At 35.5% G+C, this 19,052-nt stretch overlaps 1 protein-coding gene across 7 annotated transcripts in view; it reads right to left on the bottom strand.

The window, feature by feature from the left end:
• The window catches only part of Sugct (succinyl-CoA:glutarate-CoA transferase), a 724,801-nt gene that overhangs the window by 524,319 nt on the left and 181,430 nt on the right, over positions 1-19,052 (bottom strand). For all 7 annotated transcript variants that reach the window (XR_009226097.1, XM_046437777.2, XM_046437775.2 and 4 more), the window contains one exon: positions 11,395-11,490. Coding sequence is in view for 6 of the 7 variants with exons in the window: in XM_046437777.2 (XP_046293733.1) it covers positions 11,395-11,490 (96 nt within the window). In the remaining variant the exon portion in view is untranslated. The remainder of the gene's footprint in view (positions 1-11,394; positions 11,491-19,052) is intronic.

The following is a 19,052-nucleotide window of genomic DNA, read 5'->3' as shown; positions in this document are numbered from 1 at the left end:
TCACATCACAGCTGGGTGCGGTGGCACAGCCTTGTAATCCCAACAGCTCAGGAGGCTGAGGCAGGAGGATCTCAAGTTCAAAGCCAGTCTCGGCAACATAGTGAGGCCCTAAGCAACTTTGCAAGACCCTGTCTCAAAATAAAATATAGCAAGGACTAGGAATGTGGCTCAGTGGTTAAGTGCCCCTGGGTTCAATCCCAGTAACAAGAAAAAAAAAGAATCATTAATAAATGAATTTGAAGAAGGACTCTTAAGCTTAAAAGTAAATACAATGGTCACCTTAAATATTTTGAAAAAAAGAAAATGATACTTAAGCTAAAACCATATTGTTTTTACATCAATAAGAATATTTTTCTTGGCTAAAATCAATCAAACTAAACATTTTTATTCATTTAGTGATACATGTTATAAATCAAATGCCCCTCCTGAAATCCAAAAGAGGAAATACATACACTTGCAAAGCACTCTCAAGCACTCACACACACACACCTGCTACTTTATGACTTGTTTGCTACCCTTGTTAACTGAAACAGATGAAAAACTACATCGAACTCAGAGGGAGGAGAGTTTTGCAAGAGTTTTGATTTATTTCAAGAACTAACTTTTTTCTCAAGCTGGGCAACTGGCAAAAAATTGGATCTTCTAAAGCAGAGTCTTTAACCTTTTTGCCCCTCTTTCTTAACTTGCAGACCTAACTATAGTTGTTAACAGGACCTTTCTTAGGGGCCTTGTACATCTCTGAAAGTATGTCTCTCCCTTGGGAATGTTGCTTTACTTGTAAATGTCCTTATTTTCTCTTCATGGCTGAAACTAACACCCTAAAAGAGACACTTCTTTATAAGCTTGAACTTCTTTATAAAAACACCCTGGAGACACCTCAAGAGCTCAGAAAGGTCAGCACTTCTCCCATCAATCAGATCGTAGAGGTTGATACTAATTTCAGGATACAACCCTGCTTCCTTTCTTCTCTCAATAATTTTCACAGAGACCAAACCTGTATGTTTATTCTTTTTCTGTGCTCAGAAACCCAGGGCAATGCTCTCTCAGTGAGCAAGTCAGAGCATCAGCAACATGTTCTGTGCTAAAATTACATAATGACAAGCTAACCCATGCAAGAGGGCTTCAAGAAGGAGGGAAAGACAGTGGGCAGGAGTACTAATTCAACAAATGAAAATCATTTCCAGGAATCTCTCTCCAGTACTTTCAACCACAGACTAAGGTAACTGTACCTTAAATAATCAATGTGTATATCAGTAGCTCTAAGGGAAAGATGAAAATTATCTAATAATATGATCATGTTCAGGGATTCTTGCAAGTCCTGATTGAAAAATGCCATCCAATTACCAGGTTACAAGAGTGACATCTAGTGGACTCACAGTAGAATGACAAAAAGAGTTTCAAATATACTTTAGAACAGATTTCTCAAAGTCTAACATGCAAATGAATCTCCTGGGGATATTGTTAAAATGCAGATACAGTTCAATAGAATAAAATGGAATCTATCACTCCTAACAAACTTCAAGGTGATGCCAATGCTGCCACTCCAAGGACCACTCAGGGGCCAGGACCTAGAGCATTTCACACCTGCTCTTACCTTCCAGAGAGAAGAGGGAAGGGACATTTGAGAAAAAATTTCCAGGTTAAAAGTAGGCCAAAAGAATTACTAACATGATTTTATTGTTTCTATCTCACTAATCCCATTCAGCAGTACACTTATTATCCCCTGTTAGCAGAGTCCATGCAGCAGAATTCCTTTTCCTAAATGCCAGAAGCAAATCTAAGAAGGAAAATGAGATACTTCATAGCCATATTCATCCTCAGACATGATTTGTTCAAGTCTCCAATATGGATTCACTTCAGCACTTAACTTCTCACAGGTTTTCTTTCATTGTAATTATCTGATCTGCCCAATACTGCATCATAGTATAGTAGTACTTTGTACCATATCAGAACTCCATTCCTTTTTCCGCAGATAATCTGCACCTGAGCAATTTTGTATTAATGCTAAGCCCATCTACTCAGAAATTCAACAAGATTTCTCCTGGACACCCCTAAGAACTGAACAAGATGTGCAACTACATCCAATGCAATTGTGTCCAAATCTAGTCCTGTGTGATATATTTGACCCAAAGAGCCTTGATTTCACACACAGCCACAAGACTAGTCTCTTAGCTGTGGAATAATGTGTCCACACCAACACAGAAAAGCTCTGCCAGACCATACACAAACTCTACCCACCAAAGTCTCCTTTTCCACCAGAATAGAACCCTTTCTTTGATTCTATGTTCACAGTTCTAGAGTCATATTACTGATTTCCAACAAGGAGAGAAATGAGTCTCTTCCCCAAAATATACACACAAACATACCCAAAATCCACTTTTTAGACCAGTAGAATTCACTGGTGCAAGTTGATTCATTCCGAACAAATAAAATTTTTTAAGCAGTGGAACTTCTACTTCAAAGCAACAAACACCACCACAAAAAGCAGAACCATTCTGATTGAAATGATGTTGGAGTACTTGGAGAGATGCCTACTTGGCTTCTCCCCGGGCTGTCCCCACACCTGCCCCTTCCTCATGCCCCAATTATTCCTTCCCATCCCAATTCCTGCCCTTGCCTACCAACCCCACAGAAATGCCATTTGAAAACTAGAAACTCTAAGGCTCATGGCTGATAAAATCACCTCAAACTCCTATGTTGCTCAAGGACAGTATTGTTCTCAATAAGTAGATGAAGCTAGATAGAGCTGTTTTCCTATAAGTTGACTTAATTATGATTCTAATACAATTTTAGCATATGCAATCAAAAGATTTATTCAAAAGATGCACAACCTGATTTCCTGAAGGAAATTTGCTTTTAAGTCATAATTAAGGATCCCTGTGATGAGTAAACAACAGAATTGTTTATACCTCTTCAATTGCTCTTGGCAGTCCTAAAAGGGAAATTATGTAGAGGGAAATGTCACATAATTCTTCCTCAAAAGTGGGATGAAGATAGAAAGTGAAACTAAACATGCAGAACTATTGTCTGTCTCTGCAATGATGTGGGCTCAAGTACTTTCACCTTGGTTAGAATCATAGTTATGCCACTTGCTATCTTACAACAGTTACCTAAACACTCTATGCCTCAGTTTCCTCAACTGAAAGTGGGAATGAGAACAAAACCTATTCCAAGGGTTGTTGTAAGGAGTGAATTAATGTATGTAAAGTATTTAATAACTGGCACATTAGTCATTCATGAATGTTATCTGATGATTATAATGATTGTCACTAATATAAGACTAAAAGTAACGACTATTTAACTTTCTCATTAACTGAATATTCAAAATGGCATTTGATTCTTTGGAATAATTTTAGCCAAATTTGATAGATACAGAAAACATACAATACCACCAATTCTGAACATGTACTGAGAATTCAGAGAAGCTGATAACACTCTAAAGGAATTACAAATTTATTTCTTACACTATATTACCTTTCCTTGTGCCTCCTTCCATTTTACCTCTCAGTAAAATGCACTTAGAAGTATTTGTCAAATGGATGCAATTCTGATTTTTAAAAATCAAAATAGTTTTTGAACAGTCTTAAGTACATTTATTTTTTATGTAATTTGATCCCCTTGGACATCATATTACCTAATTTATTTTAAGTTCAGAATTCTGTTTTAAATCACAGACAATCAAACCTTTCCTTAGGAGCAGCCCAGGGGTGGCAACTACCATGACAGTAATTGGCACATCTGCCCTAATTTTATCTACTTCTTGGACTGCCCAATGACCTGTTTTCTTAGGACTGTGGCAAAGCCCTCACCAACTGGTTTCAAAGTAACCAAAGTCATAAAAGAAAAAAGACTATTTTGTTTTAATAAGAATCTCAAATGTATAAGGATCAAGCATACACAAGCTTAGAAGCAAATATGTAAAAGATACCTGGACGAAACCTTTAGATTGAAAGGGTTGAGGGAAATTCAGACAATTTATGCTTTCATTCAAGAGGAATCCAATTTCTTTGCCAGTGATAATTAATCCAAAAGTTTGCAGAAACTTGTGAAGTATAATCTAATATATTTGCTACTACCTGCTCATTTGTTCCCAATAAATCTCCAGGGATTTTTTTTAAATGGGTAAACATTATCAAAGCTCACTGCAATCTTGAAGTTATATAAATAGGTGTAAAATACTCTGCATTTCCCTCCTTTTTTAAAACTCAGGAGAAACATTCCATAACTTTTTGCTCTCAAAAAGATGGGTTTGCATCTTTGTAAGTCCCACTTTGCAGGCATCTTAAAGGTTGCTTCTAAAAATCAAATGTGTCATGTTTCATTTTGTTAACTATTAATTGATACTAAATCTCAACTAATTAGACAATTCAGTAAAACAGAATCCCTAATCTCTTTAACAACTGAGTGGTATCCCATGTGATCCTCCTTAAAATGTATTTCTTTCTATAATGTTACATTGAGGCAATGGCTCAATACTACAATTTCTGAAAAAGATCTGAGAAATTTTTGAGAAGAATTTTTTTAAATCAGAAAACTACCACAGCATTTTCCCACCTTTTCCTCTTAAAAAAAAAAAAGTTAAAAAAAAATTCCATTAAGGTATCTTTATTTACTCTGCCCCAAGCTCCCATGGGTAGTTTTCATAAGAGATTATTTCACACTTTTATAGAAACTATTATTTACAAAGTTATAATTATTAGTTAGACTTCAGCAATAGTAATAGAAACCACCTTTTACTAAATGCTTACTAGAGTCAGGTATTGCACAAAATACTATCTCTGCTAGTTTCCCCAGGTCTATCTGACTCCAAGCTCTCCTGGCTATGCCTGCTATATTGTCTCTGAGTTCCTTGAAATTGGCGGCCCAGTTCTTTCTCTCCTAGAACTTTCAGAACTAAAAAATCTCTACTCATGGAGGATCAAGAACTTATTACTTACTTGGTTTGTCAAGAATCATATGAGGTCTGGGGTTGTAGCTCAATGGTAGAGGGCTTGCCTAGCAGGTGTGAAACATTGGGATCGATCCTCAGTACCATATATAAATAAATAAAACAAAAGTATTGTGTTCATCTACAACTAAAAAATATACAAAAAAAAAGAATTATATGGAAGAGGGAAACTGAACTGAAACTAAGGTAGAGGGAAACCTACACTTATCCCATAGCTCAGAAATCTAGCAAGTCTACTTATTACTTTGGTCTCTCCAGAATCATAAGTATATCGTTTATCAAAGAGATAATGAAAACAGAAGAATTTTTCTATCTGCTAAAGAAATGAAAAGACAGCTAACCACACTTTATTAAGCACTGCAAGAACTACTAATTTGGATATAGTGGGAAAGGAAATAAATCTTGAAATCTTAAAACCATAGCTACAATTTAGGCTAGGACACAGGAAAGTTGCTAAACTTCTCCAAATCTCCCTTTCATCAATATAAAATGAAAAGAAAAAATTACATATATATATCTGTATCTATAGACATAAATATAGAGGCCTTCATATATAGAGATATATCGGTCACATAGTATGTGTTCAGTGGTAGCCAGAATGATTTTTTATCACCATTAATACAGTGTTATCAATTGAGTTAAATATACAATACAATCATATGCCTGTTTAAACTGTACCTTCACACTTCCGTCAACTTAGTATAACTAAGGTGAAAAAAAAATCATGTAAGACAAATGAATATCATTTACATTTTAACTTTCCAAAAACATCTTTACATGGGTTAAAAAACAGATTCTCGATGTTACCTAATCTGCCATGATTTAACAGCACTTTGACATTTTCTAAAGAATGATAACCAAGTGCCGCATCTCCTCAAACTTGGAATTTACTAAGTCTCTGCTTGTGCCAAATTAAATATACAGCATAATGTCCCTACCAGAAATAACAAAGCACAGCTTCCTACTTTACTCCTTGATTGAATAAACCCAAACTAAAGCAAAGAAGATGTTATTTAATCATCTGTTTTCTTTAATATTTGAGTTAGAAGCTATTTCAGAAGAAAAGTTTAGAAGAAATCAACATGTGATTTATCAAGCCATTTAAAAGAAAAAATTCCCTTTGAAGGCTCTTCATTTGAAAGGCTCAAAAACCAGCATAAAAGGGGTATTTTCATTAATGAACCACCCAAAAGTAAACTGCCCCTAGCTATTCCACTCCACCCAAACTCCTAGGTTCAGCGCTATTAAAAATCCTTGCCTATGAGACAAAAATGTCATTTTTAAAAAGATGGTGTAGTCCTTCCCTCCAACAAACACCACCCAAAACTCTATGGAGGAGTTTTGTAATAAAAAAACATAAAGAAATGGAATTGTAGATGGAAAAAGACATACCTTGGGGACCTAGAAGGTTGGTGGCTTTTTGAAGTTAAAAGAGATAAGTTCATGTGCTTATCCACTGTAGGTAACACAGGTGATAGAGGAGATAAAGTGTAAGAATGATGTCTTTAGATACACAAAATATGTAAAGGGACAATCCAACCATCATGACAGGAGCAAATTCAGTGAATTATATGTGCATATAAAGGTAGGGGTTTGGGAGGTATAGTAGAGAAAAGATGAAGTAGTTCCATTCTGACTGCACAACTTGTTAATGAAATAAAAGAAAAAGTCTAGTTAAAAATAAACAGACAGATGGAGAAGATCAGAGGAGAGAGAAGATAAGAAGTAGTCATCTCAGAGAGGGCGAGAACAAATTATGTAGATTAATGTGGTAAGTATGCTGGGTAAGACTGGGGTCCACTTCAGAGAGATGGCCATAGATTCGAGGCACACAGCACAGTAGTGTGTTTTCTGGCCATATACAATGTTTGGGTGCAGGCATGGAATAGATAAAGTATTAAGTCTAATCAGCACTGTGATTTTGCCAGTTGAGTACAAAGGAATGGTGTCATCATTAATAACAATGAAGTGTATATCTGTAATCTTGGTGCTCATGGTGCAGCATCAACATTGCCTCAAATCAGAATCTGTATTGTAATAAGACCTCTAAATGATCCACATGCACTTTGAAACTTGAGAAATACATGAGTTGGAGCCAAGTGAGAATAGAAAAAAAATCATTAAGAGAGAGGACAGGTTAAAGAAGTGAGAAATCAGACTTTACATGACTCCTCTAGGTAGATTTTACAGCCATCAAAATTGATGGCAGGAGGAATGACTGAGTCAAAGAAACAGGCATATAAGAAATTGTCCAGGTGACAACAAACAGCCTGTGAGGCTTGTAGTCCTGGTGATTAAAGCAAATTAATATGAAAGAATAATGGGACTGCTGGGCATGGTAGCACTTGCCTAAAGTCCCAGCTACTCTGGAGACTGAGGGCAAAGAATCACTGGAGCCCAGGAATTGTAGGCCAGCCTGGGTTACATAGAGAGAGAAAAAAAGAGACAAAGAGGGAGGGAAGGAGGAACAAGAAAGAGAAGACAAAAGAAAAGAAGTAGAGTGGAAAAGCAAAAATTATGTGATTAGTTCTGGTAGTCTTTTAAGAGAAGGAGATAGTTGTGGTTGTAGCCTCATTGCAGGATTGGTCTCTTGGGCAATTTGTCCTGATCATGAGGCAACACTGTAGTGGAAAGAGCTGTGGTTGTACTAGGAGCACATGAGTCTGCGCATGTAGAGTAACTGAGGGGGAAATGGTAAACTTCTTTCAGATCCACACATCAGCATGCCCTTGGCAACGAATTGTCTTTATACAAAAAATTATTAATTGCTTAGATTTAGGATAACTACCCAAAAATCTATGTTTGTACTAGAGAGTGTCATAACTCCATATAAGACGAGAGGGGTCTAGGGTTTATATATATAAGTTGTAGAGGGACACAATAGTTTTACTTTATTTATTTACCTTTATATGATGCTGAGGATTGAACCCAGTGCCTCACATGTGCTAGGCAAGCACTCTACCACTGAGCTATAACCCCAGCCCTAGAGGGGTCTGTTTTTCTTGAAAAGAAAAGAGACAAGGACTCTCATAAGGGAGAAAGGAATAGAAGATGGGGAATACAAGACAGTAAAACTTCCTGGTAGCAGCTAAAGGATATGATTAGAAATGTGAGGCCTCCTGTTCTGATATTGGGTAAGTTTCTCCTCTAATAAAAACCCTCTGCTTGGGCTGGGATTGTGGCTCAGGAGTAGAGCACTCGCCTAACACAGGTAGGACCCGGGTTTGATCCTCAGCACCACATAAAAATAAAGGCATTGTGTTGTAATCTATCTACACCTAAAAAATAAATATTTTTTAAAACCCTCTGCTTTTCTTCAAAATGTTCAGTATAGTCTCCTGTTAACATGAGTATATTTTAAATGGAACCTTGTTGATATTGGAGAGAGTTGGAGATCAGCCCTGGTCACAAGCAGAGGGGGACATTCAAATGTAGGCTCCTAGGAAGATTTTTTTAAGAAATGGAAGAGAACTTTGAAGAATAATGTCAGTCACCTATCTAAAGGACAGCTGCCTTATTTTTGAGGACTAGCTATCTTCTTTCTATGCACACTTCTTTTTCATCTCAAAAACTCTCTTGTTCTTACAAAAATACTTGTTTAAGGGACTGGAAAACATACCAATGCGTTAAAAATATACTCTGAACATTACATAATTCTTAATTCCTTAGGCTAGGTGTTTCTCTGGGGCAATAGTAATGCAAAAAAAAGCATCAATGAAATCAAAATATTCTTTTTAAAAATCTGAATTCTCATAAAAGCATCCAAAAATATATTAATTGTTCAACAAACAGAAAATTGCCCTCTCAATTATATCTACTTTTGTTTAAATTGCTCATTCTTAAAAAGTTGGCAACCAGAGAATAGAGAGGGACAAAGCTCAATGGATAATCCATCTAAGAAGCTAAGCATTTCATGTTTATGAAATAACACACAAATCAAGGATCATTACTTTTCATAAAAATCCATTTCATGTATCTCAAGGTCTATGATTTTCCAGAAAGGGTTAACAATGACTGAGAGAAAAATGAGCTGGGCACCTTACCTAGCATCTGAGACCACTGGGGTCTTCCAGTATAGACACTCTGCTCAAAACTCAGACAATTCAAATTACATGCAAAGCTGTAATTATTATAGAAAACTGGATTATAATTTTCTTGGCAATCACCCATGAAAATATTCCTCAAATCTATTTAAAAATTGAAAACAGACTAAGATCTCTAAGCATATCTAGGAAATATCTTGCTATGCTAGCTTCATTCAACCTAAATTTGCATTTATTCCTTAATCATAGGCTAAATCAGTTCTCTACCAAGAGGAAACAAATTAATTCTGGGCTCCTGAGGAAAGACCCTAGTAGGTCTCTTATTTCGTACAGATAATAAAGATGCAATCAACTATGATCAAATAATCACAGTACCATTTAATATCACTGGGACAATTCAACAGGAAAAGCACATTTCCATCTTTGAAGAACACATACACACATGTATACACATTCATACATATACATTATGCATATATATACATATGTAATATATAACACATATCAACATATCATACACACACACACACACACACACACACACACACACACTGAGTCTTTCATATCTTTGACCTTACAAAATAAAAGCCAAAGAGTCTAAATTTCTTTTTATCTCACAGTGAAATAATTGAGAGTATATTCAAGATGCCAGAATTCTATGTGGAATGTCTAGGAGGGGCAGTTGATGTCTACAGAAATTTTTTAAAGAAATACCCTGTCTTAAAAATAAACCAAAAAAATAAAATTTCTACTTCTGCCTTTAGGATGTTCAGAATTATATTACAAATACTTTTACCTCAGAAAAACTTTCTCCATCAAAGTCTAAAGCCCGAACTTCCATTATTTGACAAGAATTCACATAGATTCCAGCATTATTCAGTGTTAAAATGCCCTTGAGAAGGATTTCCATTATTAATCATGACTATAATTTATTTAATAAGACTTCTGAGCTAGGAGCAAATTGGATTATGAGGCTATAGAGGTGAATTTGAGGAAGGGAACTGAGATCACAGCAATCTCCTCTCAATGATAGCAGGTTCTAAAAGAATTCTCAACAAGAAGGCAGAAAACCAGAGCTGGAGTTCATCTATTCAATCTAGGTATCATATCTCTTATCTTAAAAATAAGAAGGCTTAATTTGATGATCTCTAACGAGATTTTAAAAATGCAAGGACTTTCATAAAGTAAGGTAGCTCTGGCTAGAAGTCCATAATCAGTCATAAAGGGCTAGCAAGTAGGGAAACAAAATGTCCCTAAGATGATCATGAAACCACTGATGGAAAAAAGAGAGGAGGCACTGAAGGAAGCATCTCCTTTATTGAAATTACATGAGTAAGTTCCAGTGCTTACTTAATGTGTTGAAAAGCACTTCTATGGTGAAATCATAGGAATGCCTCAGGAATAAAAGGACCATAAACAGAGAGGGAAGAAACCTGGGTACACATTGGATCACTGCTTTCTCAAATTTGGATTTTTAAAAAGTGTAAAAAAAAAAAAAAAAAACAGTTTTACCCAGGGAAACAATTTCTTAAAATTAACAGGATTATTAGCAGTATTCTTGGATTTGCTGGAAAATTAAAAATGGTGACCTTTATGTTTTCTATCAAGAGCACTAATATTGAAATACCTTAAGTAAAATTCACTCCTTCTTTCAGCAGAAATTTACATGTGCCTAGTCTGTGCTTATATTGGTTGTGAAAAAAAGATATGATTATAAAAAAGATATCCCCTTCTGAAGTTTACAATATAGTATAAAAAACAAGAGATATATTAATAAATTCAATGAAATGTGATGCAACTGTACTAAGCACAGGTTAGGGGTTTGAAAGAAGAGGAAATGTTTTTGTTTTTATTTATACTTTTGAAAGATCACAGTTTCTTCACTAGCCAAAGTCCAGAATTCATACTAACCAAAGTCCAGAATTTCTAAAGATAAGTTCAGACACTTATTGAAAAAGAGCAGCTCCTAAGCCATCTGCATTGCCCAAAAATTAAGATCAGTCAGAGGCAAACTTTCATTTCACTCCAATCCTGTGAGAATATTATCATCAGATGGGGAAAGTAACATTTGTTTTGTAAATGACATGGTAACAAATCTTGCTTTATAAAATGGCTATAGTCAAAGCTCCTTTTGGATTAAAAAAAAAAAAGCAAACCATCATGTGAGCCCAAAAGTCACTCACTTTCAGCAAATTCCTTTAATCCATTTAAGTGTCCTGTTACTAATCTTCTGATGAAGAAATATACAAAACACAGAACTTAAAGTGAACAACAGAACCTTGTTATAATCAGACAGAAATACATTACAAAATACCCTCCAGGGTGTAAAAAGAAATCATTTCTCAAATTCATATCACACAAAACTTCAGATTATAGAAATAGGCTAAACTGATGTATTTTTACCTGGTAAGGAACAATACTGCCATGAGCAGTGCCCCAACGTTTTGCTTCCTTTTGGTCAATGAGATAATTAACAGCTACCTGGGTCAAACATGCCACCTGCCAGAAAAAAAAAAAATTAAAGAAAAATAAAAACAGTTAAGTTTATCCATATTCATGAACAGAATATTATATGAAAGTTATTTCACATCGTGTCATTATAGAAGAAAAAAACTGTCTAACCAGTTAGAAAATATACAGGCATTTATACACAGTGTGATGTTATTGCTTGAGACTAAATAATAGTCAACTGAGAAATATAAACACATAAACATTCATCTCCTGAAAAGATAATCTGAAGACAGAAGGTGACCAAGCATTTGGATCTTCAGTCCAGCCCTGAGCATCAAAGCCATAACAAAACACATGGGCCATGAGTACATGCTTTTCTCCTCTCCACCTGTATCCTTTCACTTTTAACCAAGACAACACATGAAAACCATTACTGGGAAGATGAACCAAAGTCAGAAGCTACATTCTTCTAAACTTCTCATACATAAAAAATAATACTAGTAAGCTTGAATTTGGTTTAAGTCAGTTTAGTTGGGTTTTCTGTTACATGTTGCCCAAGAATCCTGACACAGAGTAGCAAGATTTTTTGATATTTTTCAAATATACTAGTGAACCATCCTCATTTAAACAAAAATTTCTATACCACTCCCAACTTGGCCCTAACCCCCATACCCTCATTATTATACTCATTTCTCTTTGTGAGCACCAGAATCTACTAAAGAAATCATCTAAAACCTCAGGGTTCACTTCTGAATCTTGCAGTATTTCATGAACAGATCTTGAAATCCTACAATACTTCAATTATCTATGAGGATAGCATAAGGATGTGAATTTGGGGTTTTGGGTTCCAATGAATACCTGTACCTGCAGGGACCAGAAATATGTAAAAGAGTTGATCAAATGGTTTCCCATATTTTCCGGGGTGGGGGTGGGAGAGATGCTTCTGGCTTCATGACATAACCATGATATTGCATTGACTTGTTTTTTCCCTATCTAGATCATCAGATGTGACTAGAAGCCTACAAATACATCAATTCAAACATTGAGACTACATCCTGGAATGACTCAAGGGTTGATTTTTTTTTTTTTTTTTTTTTTTTTTTTTTAGGGCTTAGTGCCATAACCTTTTCTTGTCCTCTACCTGGCATGGTAGCTGCACCTCCTACAAGAAATATCAATAGGACTCACCCTGGATGAATCTCCTTGCTGGAACAGCTATTCTCCTTTACTTTATTCTTGAGCTTTATGTGCATTTTTACATTCACTTACTGCTCTGTTGAAATTGGAACTGCCTTGTGGCAGCTGGTTCAGCTGTACTGCCCAGGTGGCAAAACTAATAAACTTTGAGTCATCCACTTCTGGACTTCCATCTGGTCTTGGGCATTTGAACCATGGAGCACTCCAGGGCTGCCTAGGGCTGCCTAGTGCTAATCACCATTTCACAGATCACTTCTGTGTCTTTCAAAATGGAAAATAAAATCAACATTTTGTAGTTAAAAATGCCCTGGATGAGAAGTCCAGATTCATGACTTCTAATTTCTGTCAACCTCTAAGTAGTTTTCGTGACTGCAGGTATATAATTTAACTTATTTGACCTTCAAATACATTCTCTGTAAAGTCTTGGACATTTAAACTAAACTGATTGTTTTTAAACTTCAAAAAAAATCAAAACTCTTACATAAAATCAAATAACACATGAAATCCTAATACATAAGCAGGTAATTTCCAAAGTGCTTTGGATGAATCAGAGTCAAGCCTGCAACATCATACAGGGAGCATGAACAATGATCACAATTTGCAAAATAGTACATGATCTTAAATTTGCTTCCAAGGTCTATGCTTCTGATTCTATTATTCATCCTAACAGTATGGAAGATAAAAATACAGAAGGAATGCAATCAAATCACTTCCTCAAAGTGCCTCTTCCTGAATTTGGGGAAATTTTATCAAGTCTGAATTCTATAAGAGAGGCACTTCTTTGATCTAGCTTTGATGTAGTTATGTTGTGGCTGTTTTTTTCCTTCAAATAAATCCTAATGAAAGTCACCCTTTAAGGAGTTTGGATGCAACTGGAGGCTAATAATTCAAATTAATAAAGGTAATTCCTTGCAAGCAATTAATCACAAGAGGCTTGTTATTTCTACTTCTCTACTTCAAAGTCAACTGGTGGTCAATAGAACAACATTAGCAAGGCCTGCATAAGGTAACAGATCAGCTGGATGATCACAAGTTTGTCTATAAATCCTACAACAACCTGAGATATTTGCCTGGAATTGGCAAGGGCTGGGTTCTAAGCTAGTTATCAACCTGGCTGCCCCATCTCTTACCCACTACCTTATTCTTTCAATTTTTGACCCTGACCCACTTAGAGTGAATTTAAATGAAGGGTCAGAACCTATCTCAGAAATTATTGATAAGTGGAAGACCATATCTACTTCCTCCATGCAGTGGTAATTAATGAAAACAAAAAGCAATTCAGAATCAGCAGGGCTACCGCTTGGCAGAAGATTAAATAAGATTTTAAGCTCATTGCCACTGAAAAAACAAAGTGTGATTTGTCAGTAACTACTCAAAGGCAAAGTTAAGGGGGAAAATGAACTCTGTTTACAAAAAGAAAGCAACAGGGCTAAACTTAGTAACTCAATATTTAAAGGAGGCATTATAAATCTGAAAGTAATCCACTATTTACAAGGATTTATTTTAAGGCAGGAGAAGGGGGAGAAAGTCAATAGCTATGACATGATTGTGTATGAAAAATCAGAGGTTTCCTGGGCAATTAATGACAAATTTTCCACAAATTAAAAGAATGCAGGATGTGACTTTTAGGTTAATAACTATATACTGTATATCCATTCTAAATATTGCATTGGATCATTACTTTCATCCCCTACACTTAGGCTCATTATTTCATCAAGTGGACGCTATATAATTTACTCAGAATGTTGCCTTTATATGGTTTCATCTAAACAAAAAAAAGCCATCTCTGGTTTAATAATAATCATTCTGACAGCAAAACTATTATTTTAGATAACAGAGTGTGTCCTGATATTTTTTGTTTCTAACCAGAAAACCAACGGGGTGGTCAAAGTGGATCTCAAAAAGAACAGCCCGAAAAGATTTGAGGAAAAATATGCTCAAATATTGTCCAAAGCACCTTCATGATGTCTGTCACTACCTGATCACGTGTGTCATTCCTCCAAATGATCAAGCTGCAATAATAGAATCTTTAGTCTCTAAAAGGGAAATAAGTTTGGCAGGTAAAGTATGTACTATAAACCCTTTGTATGTTCTCATAAAACAAAACTAGAACTATGGTCCATTGCATCAAAACAAGTAAGTTTTTTGTTCCTGCTATGTGCATATGTTCTGGCCTCCAACTAAGTTGGACTAAACACCAACCATGCAACTAACTTCCCCCATATTTCTAAGCATTTTTGAAAGTCCATTTCAACATCATCTTGTATTAAGCCCAACTCCCATAACCCAAGCAAGAAAATATTTTTCCTGACTCTGAATTAATACAATGCCATAAGACTCTTTCTGCACTTTCATAGACTGCCTTATCCTATGATTATAATTTTAAGATGACAAACTTAAAATGACCTAGATCAATTGTTCCTAAACATAGTTGTACATTATAATCACCTAGGGAATTCCAAGACCTACCCAGAACTCCTGAATCCAGAAACAGAAGCTGGGGGAAAAAACAATTTAACCAGTGAACTATTAGTTGCACATCTTATTTAAGAATCAAAGCCTTGAGAAAATTCAGTCAAATTACTTAATAGCTGACTAAATAAAGAAATAGAGAGGAGGCATAACTTATCTGAGGTCACCCAGATGATAAACTACTCCACTTAAATTGCTGTCTCCCTTGCTATGATAATATTTGTTTCTTCTCCTATATCTCCTTTTAAAGTCGTGTCTATTTTAGGGTAGAAAATATGTACTATAAAACCCTTTGTATGTTTTCATAAAACCTAAACAGAGCCTGAACATTAAATTTCTTAACAAAAGAGTTAAAAGAATGATACTACTTGTTTTTTATATAGTGAGTGCCTCTATATATAAGGTATTATGCTAGGTATGGAGTATAAATGAGTAAATGAAAACTATATAATCCAACCTCCTTTGGACTTAAGAACAGTAGGCAAGATAACTAAACAGTTACAGACATACAGAGGAAAAAACCTGATGTAGACCATACAACTGAAGCATGGTGAAAAGAGACATGAAATAAAATTATAGAGATTGTCAGAGGCCAGATCATGCCAGTCTTTGTAAGTCATGGTAAAGAACATTCTTTGCACATCTTGCAGAATGGTCATTTTAAAGTAACAAATTGTATCATGTCATCCTTCTATTTAAAATTCACAGGGCTTCCCACTGCATTTGCAATTATATGCAAAGAATAAACTAAAAAGAGACAAGAGAAAAAGAGAACTGTTATGGACACTGCAAGAGTCCAGGCATGTTGATGATAGCTCAAACTAGGTCAGTGGCAAGAGACACAGAAAAAAATCAGTGGATTTAAGATATATTTCAGGGGCAGGAAGAATAAAAAATATTGCATGAGAAGAGTCTAGGAGATAGAACACTGATGGAGAGGAAAAGATAAACATAAATTCCATATTCCTGGCTGAATATCTGGGTAAACTATGATGGCATTAAAAGTAATAATAAAGTCAGAGAGGAACAATTAAAAGGGGAAAGAAAATAAGAGCCCATGTCAGAATAAGCTAAATTTGTGATGCCTGTGACAGAATCAACAGTCATCAACATATGAAAAGTTTTTGAAGTCATTAACTAGGGAAAACAGAAGATAAATACAAAATCAGAAATAATATAAAACAAAAGAAGACAAATCTTCATGTCAAAGACAGTCCTTCCTCCAATCACAAGTATGGTAAAAAAAATGTAGTTACAAACTACTAGAACCAATTTAAATGCCCAAAAAATAAGAGGTAAGTTAAATACCTTTGATGTTCACATGTAATAGAAAATAATGCTGGCACTTAAAATTATACAACAGAAGAATATAGCATTGTGTGAAAAATATTCACAACTTTTTAACAAACTTAGAACAGTTTTAAATTTTATAGAAAAATTACCAAGATAGTTACAGAGTTCCCATATACTCCACATCTTACATTAGTGTATTATACTTTTACAGTTAAAGAACCAATATTGAGGGCTGGGGATGTGGCTCAAGCGGTAGCACGCTTGCCTGGCATGTGTGCGGCCCGGGTTCGATCCTCAGCACCACATACAAACAAAGATGTTGTGTCCGCCGAAAACTAAAAAATAAATATCAAAAAAATTCTCTCTCTCTCTCTCTCTCTCTCTCTCTCTCTCTCTCTCTCTCTCTCAAAAAAAAGAACCAATATTGATACATTAGTACTAACTAAACTCCATATGTTCAGATTTCCTTAGTTTTTATTTAATGTCCTTTCTCTGTTCCAGATTACATCCAGAATACTACATTATATTTAGTCAGTAGGTCTCCTTAAGGTGCTCCTAGCTGCAATAGTTTCTCATATATTCCTTATTTTTAATTACCTTAATGGTTTTGAGGAGTAAAGATCAGGTATTTTGTAGACTGTTCCTCAACTAATATTTTTATGATGTTTTCCTCATAATTTAATTGGAATTACAGGGTTTTGGAAAGAAGACCACAAAAGTAAAGTGACATTTTCAATATATCATATCAAAGATACATGCTATCAACATGATTTTATATTGACTTTGATCATTTGGCTGAGGCAGTATTTATTACTTTTATCCACTGCACAATTACTGTTTTTTCCTCCCTCTTTCCAGCTTGCTCTCTTTGGAAGAATGTCACTACATGCAACCCACACTTAAATGGTAGGGAGTTACACTAATTAATAATTAGCCATTATTAATCTCCCCTATTTATTTGTTTTTTCAGGTCACTTATTTATATCAACATGGTCATGTGAATATTCATTTTATACTTTGCTATATAATTCAATACTACTGCCCAAAATATTCCAGTTTGGCCTCTGGGAGCTCTTTCAATAGGTTCCTGTGACTCTATGACACAACCTCCGTTCTTGAGGAGTTTTTGTTCTTAGCATTCCTTGCTTTGTGGCACTGAAAGATGCCCTAGACTCATCTTTGTGTTTCCTTGTTTACAGGAAAACATACAAAGAAGAGGAGTCACAGGGTGAAGAAAGGAAACAAGTATTTCAGTGTCAATCAGCATCTCTCATTTCCTCATCTACTCAAAAACACTGATATCACGCCTACTATGTGCCAGGAACTATTCCATGCACTGGGGATATAGCAGTGAGCAAGACAGACATGATCCTCTGCTCATGAGTCTTACATTCCAGTATCCAACTACATTCAGACATAAACAAATAAGTAGAAAGCTATCAGAATATGGTAAATGCTGCCAAGAAAATGAAACAGAATCACAGAGGGGCTCATTTACTTTTTGCAGATGTTATGTTTAATCTGAGACCTGGAGAAAGCATTACAAATCTGAAAATACAGGAGAAAACATCCTAGCCAATGAAATCAATCACTTAAAAAACTTTAATGTGTGTGTGTGTGTGTGTGTATGTGTTTGAAAGGTGTCCACATGGTAAGAAAAAAAAAAGAAAGCCATTGTAGCTGGCATGTGGTAAGTAAAAGAGGTGCTAGTACAAGAGCGGGTCAGGGAAGCTACAAGGGCCACATCACAAGGGTCATTGTAGGCCTGAATAAGGATCTGAGGTATTATTCTAAGTGTCCTGGGAAACCATTGATTTATGTAATTAAATCACTTGGATATTATATGGAAGATGAAAGGGCAATAATAAATGACACCAAATTACCTCATGTGAGGTAGCTATTACAACTTCCATTCTATAGATGAAAGAAACTAAAGCATAGGGAAATAAAATATCTTGTCTAAGTCTCACAGCTGGTAAATGAAAACACCATGACTCATACCCAGGTCAGTTCAGTCAATGAGCCATCCCTTCACCACCATCTCCTCTTTGCTACCTCCCTGCCTCAGTCTCTTTCACCTAGGTAGTGCTTGGCTTTGCAGCTATATCCTTGGTTATATCCCTGGCTTCACTGTATTCCCTGCAAGGTGGGCTCTCAAGGCACTGGGGTAGAACCAAAGCCCTTCATAAGAGCCCACTGTCTTCTGAACTTGCTTAGAAAAGACATCGATAACTGAATCAATTAATTCTCCTCACATGATTCTGCTCAACCTCACTCACTTACTAACTATAAAACATCATATGGGGAAAATGTTAAAAGAGAAATGAAGGAGCTAGATTTTTAAAGAATATATCTCTTGAGAAGATAAATTTGGCCTCCCATTAGAAAGAGCTTTGAGTAACCCATATCCTTTTTTTCTAATCCTAATACCATTACTCTGCTTGTCAAATACCATCTCTCACATCTTAAGGTGAACTGATTCTTTCAGACCAACAAGGGTTCAGGAGGAAAAACCATCCAAGAGTAGATAGAGTATTTTGGCTATCCCATGTTGAAAAGAAAATATGAATTCTAAAAACTCACATCACATTTGTCATTTTGAGTTTCTAGTATTTACTACTAATAAGAGCTACCACCCTACGTTCATA

This window comes from Marmota monax, unplaced genomic scaffold (genome assembly GCF_021218885.2).
Source record: "Marmota monax isolate L192 unplaced genomic scaffold, Marmota_monax_Labrador192_F-V1.1 WCK01_AAM20220418_F8-fsc00109, whole genome shotgun sequence".
Lineage (NCBI taxonomy): Eukaryota > Metazoa > Chordata > Mammalia > Rodentia > Sciuridae > Marmota > Marmota monax.
Note: the sequence above shows the minus strand (reverse complement) of the source record. Positions and strands in the feature narration are given on the sequence as shown.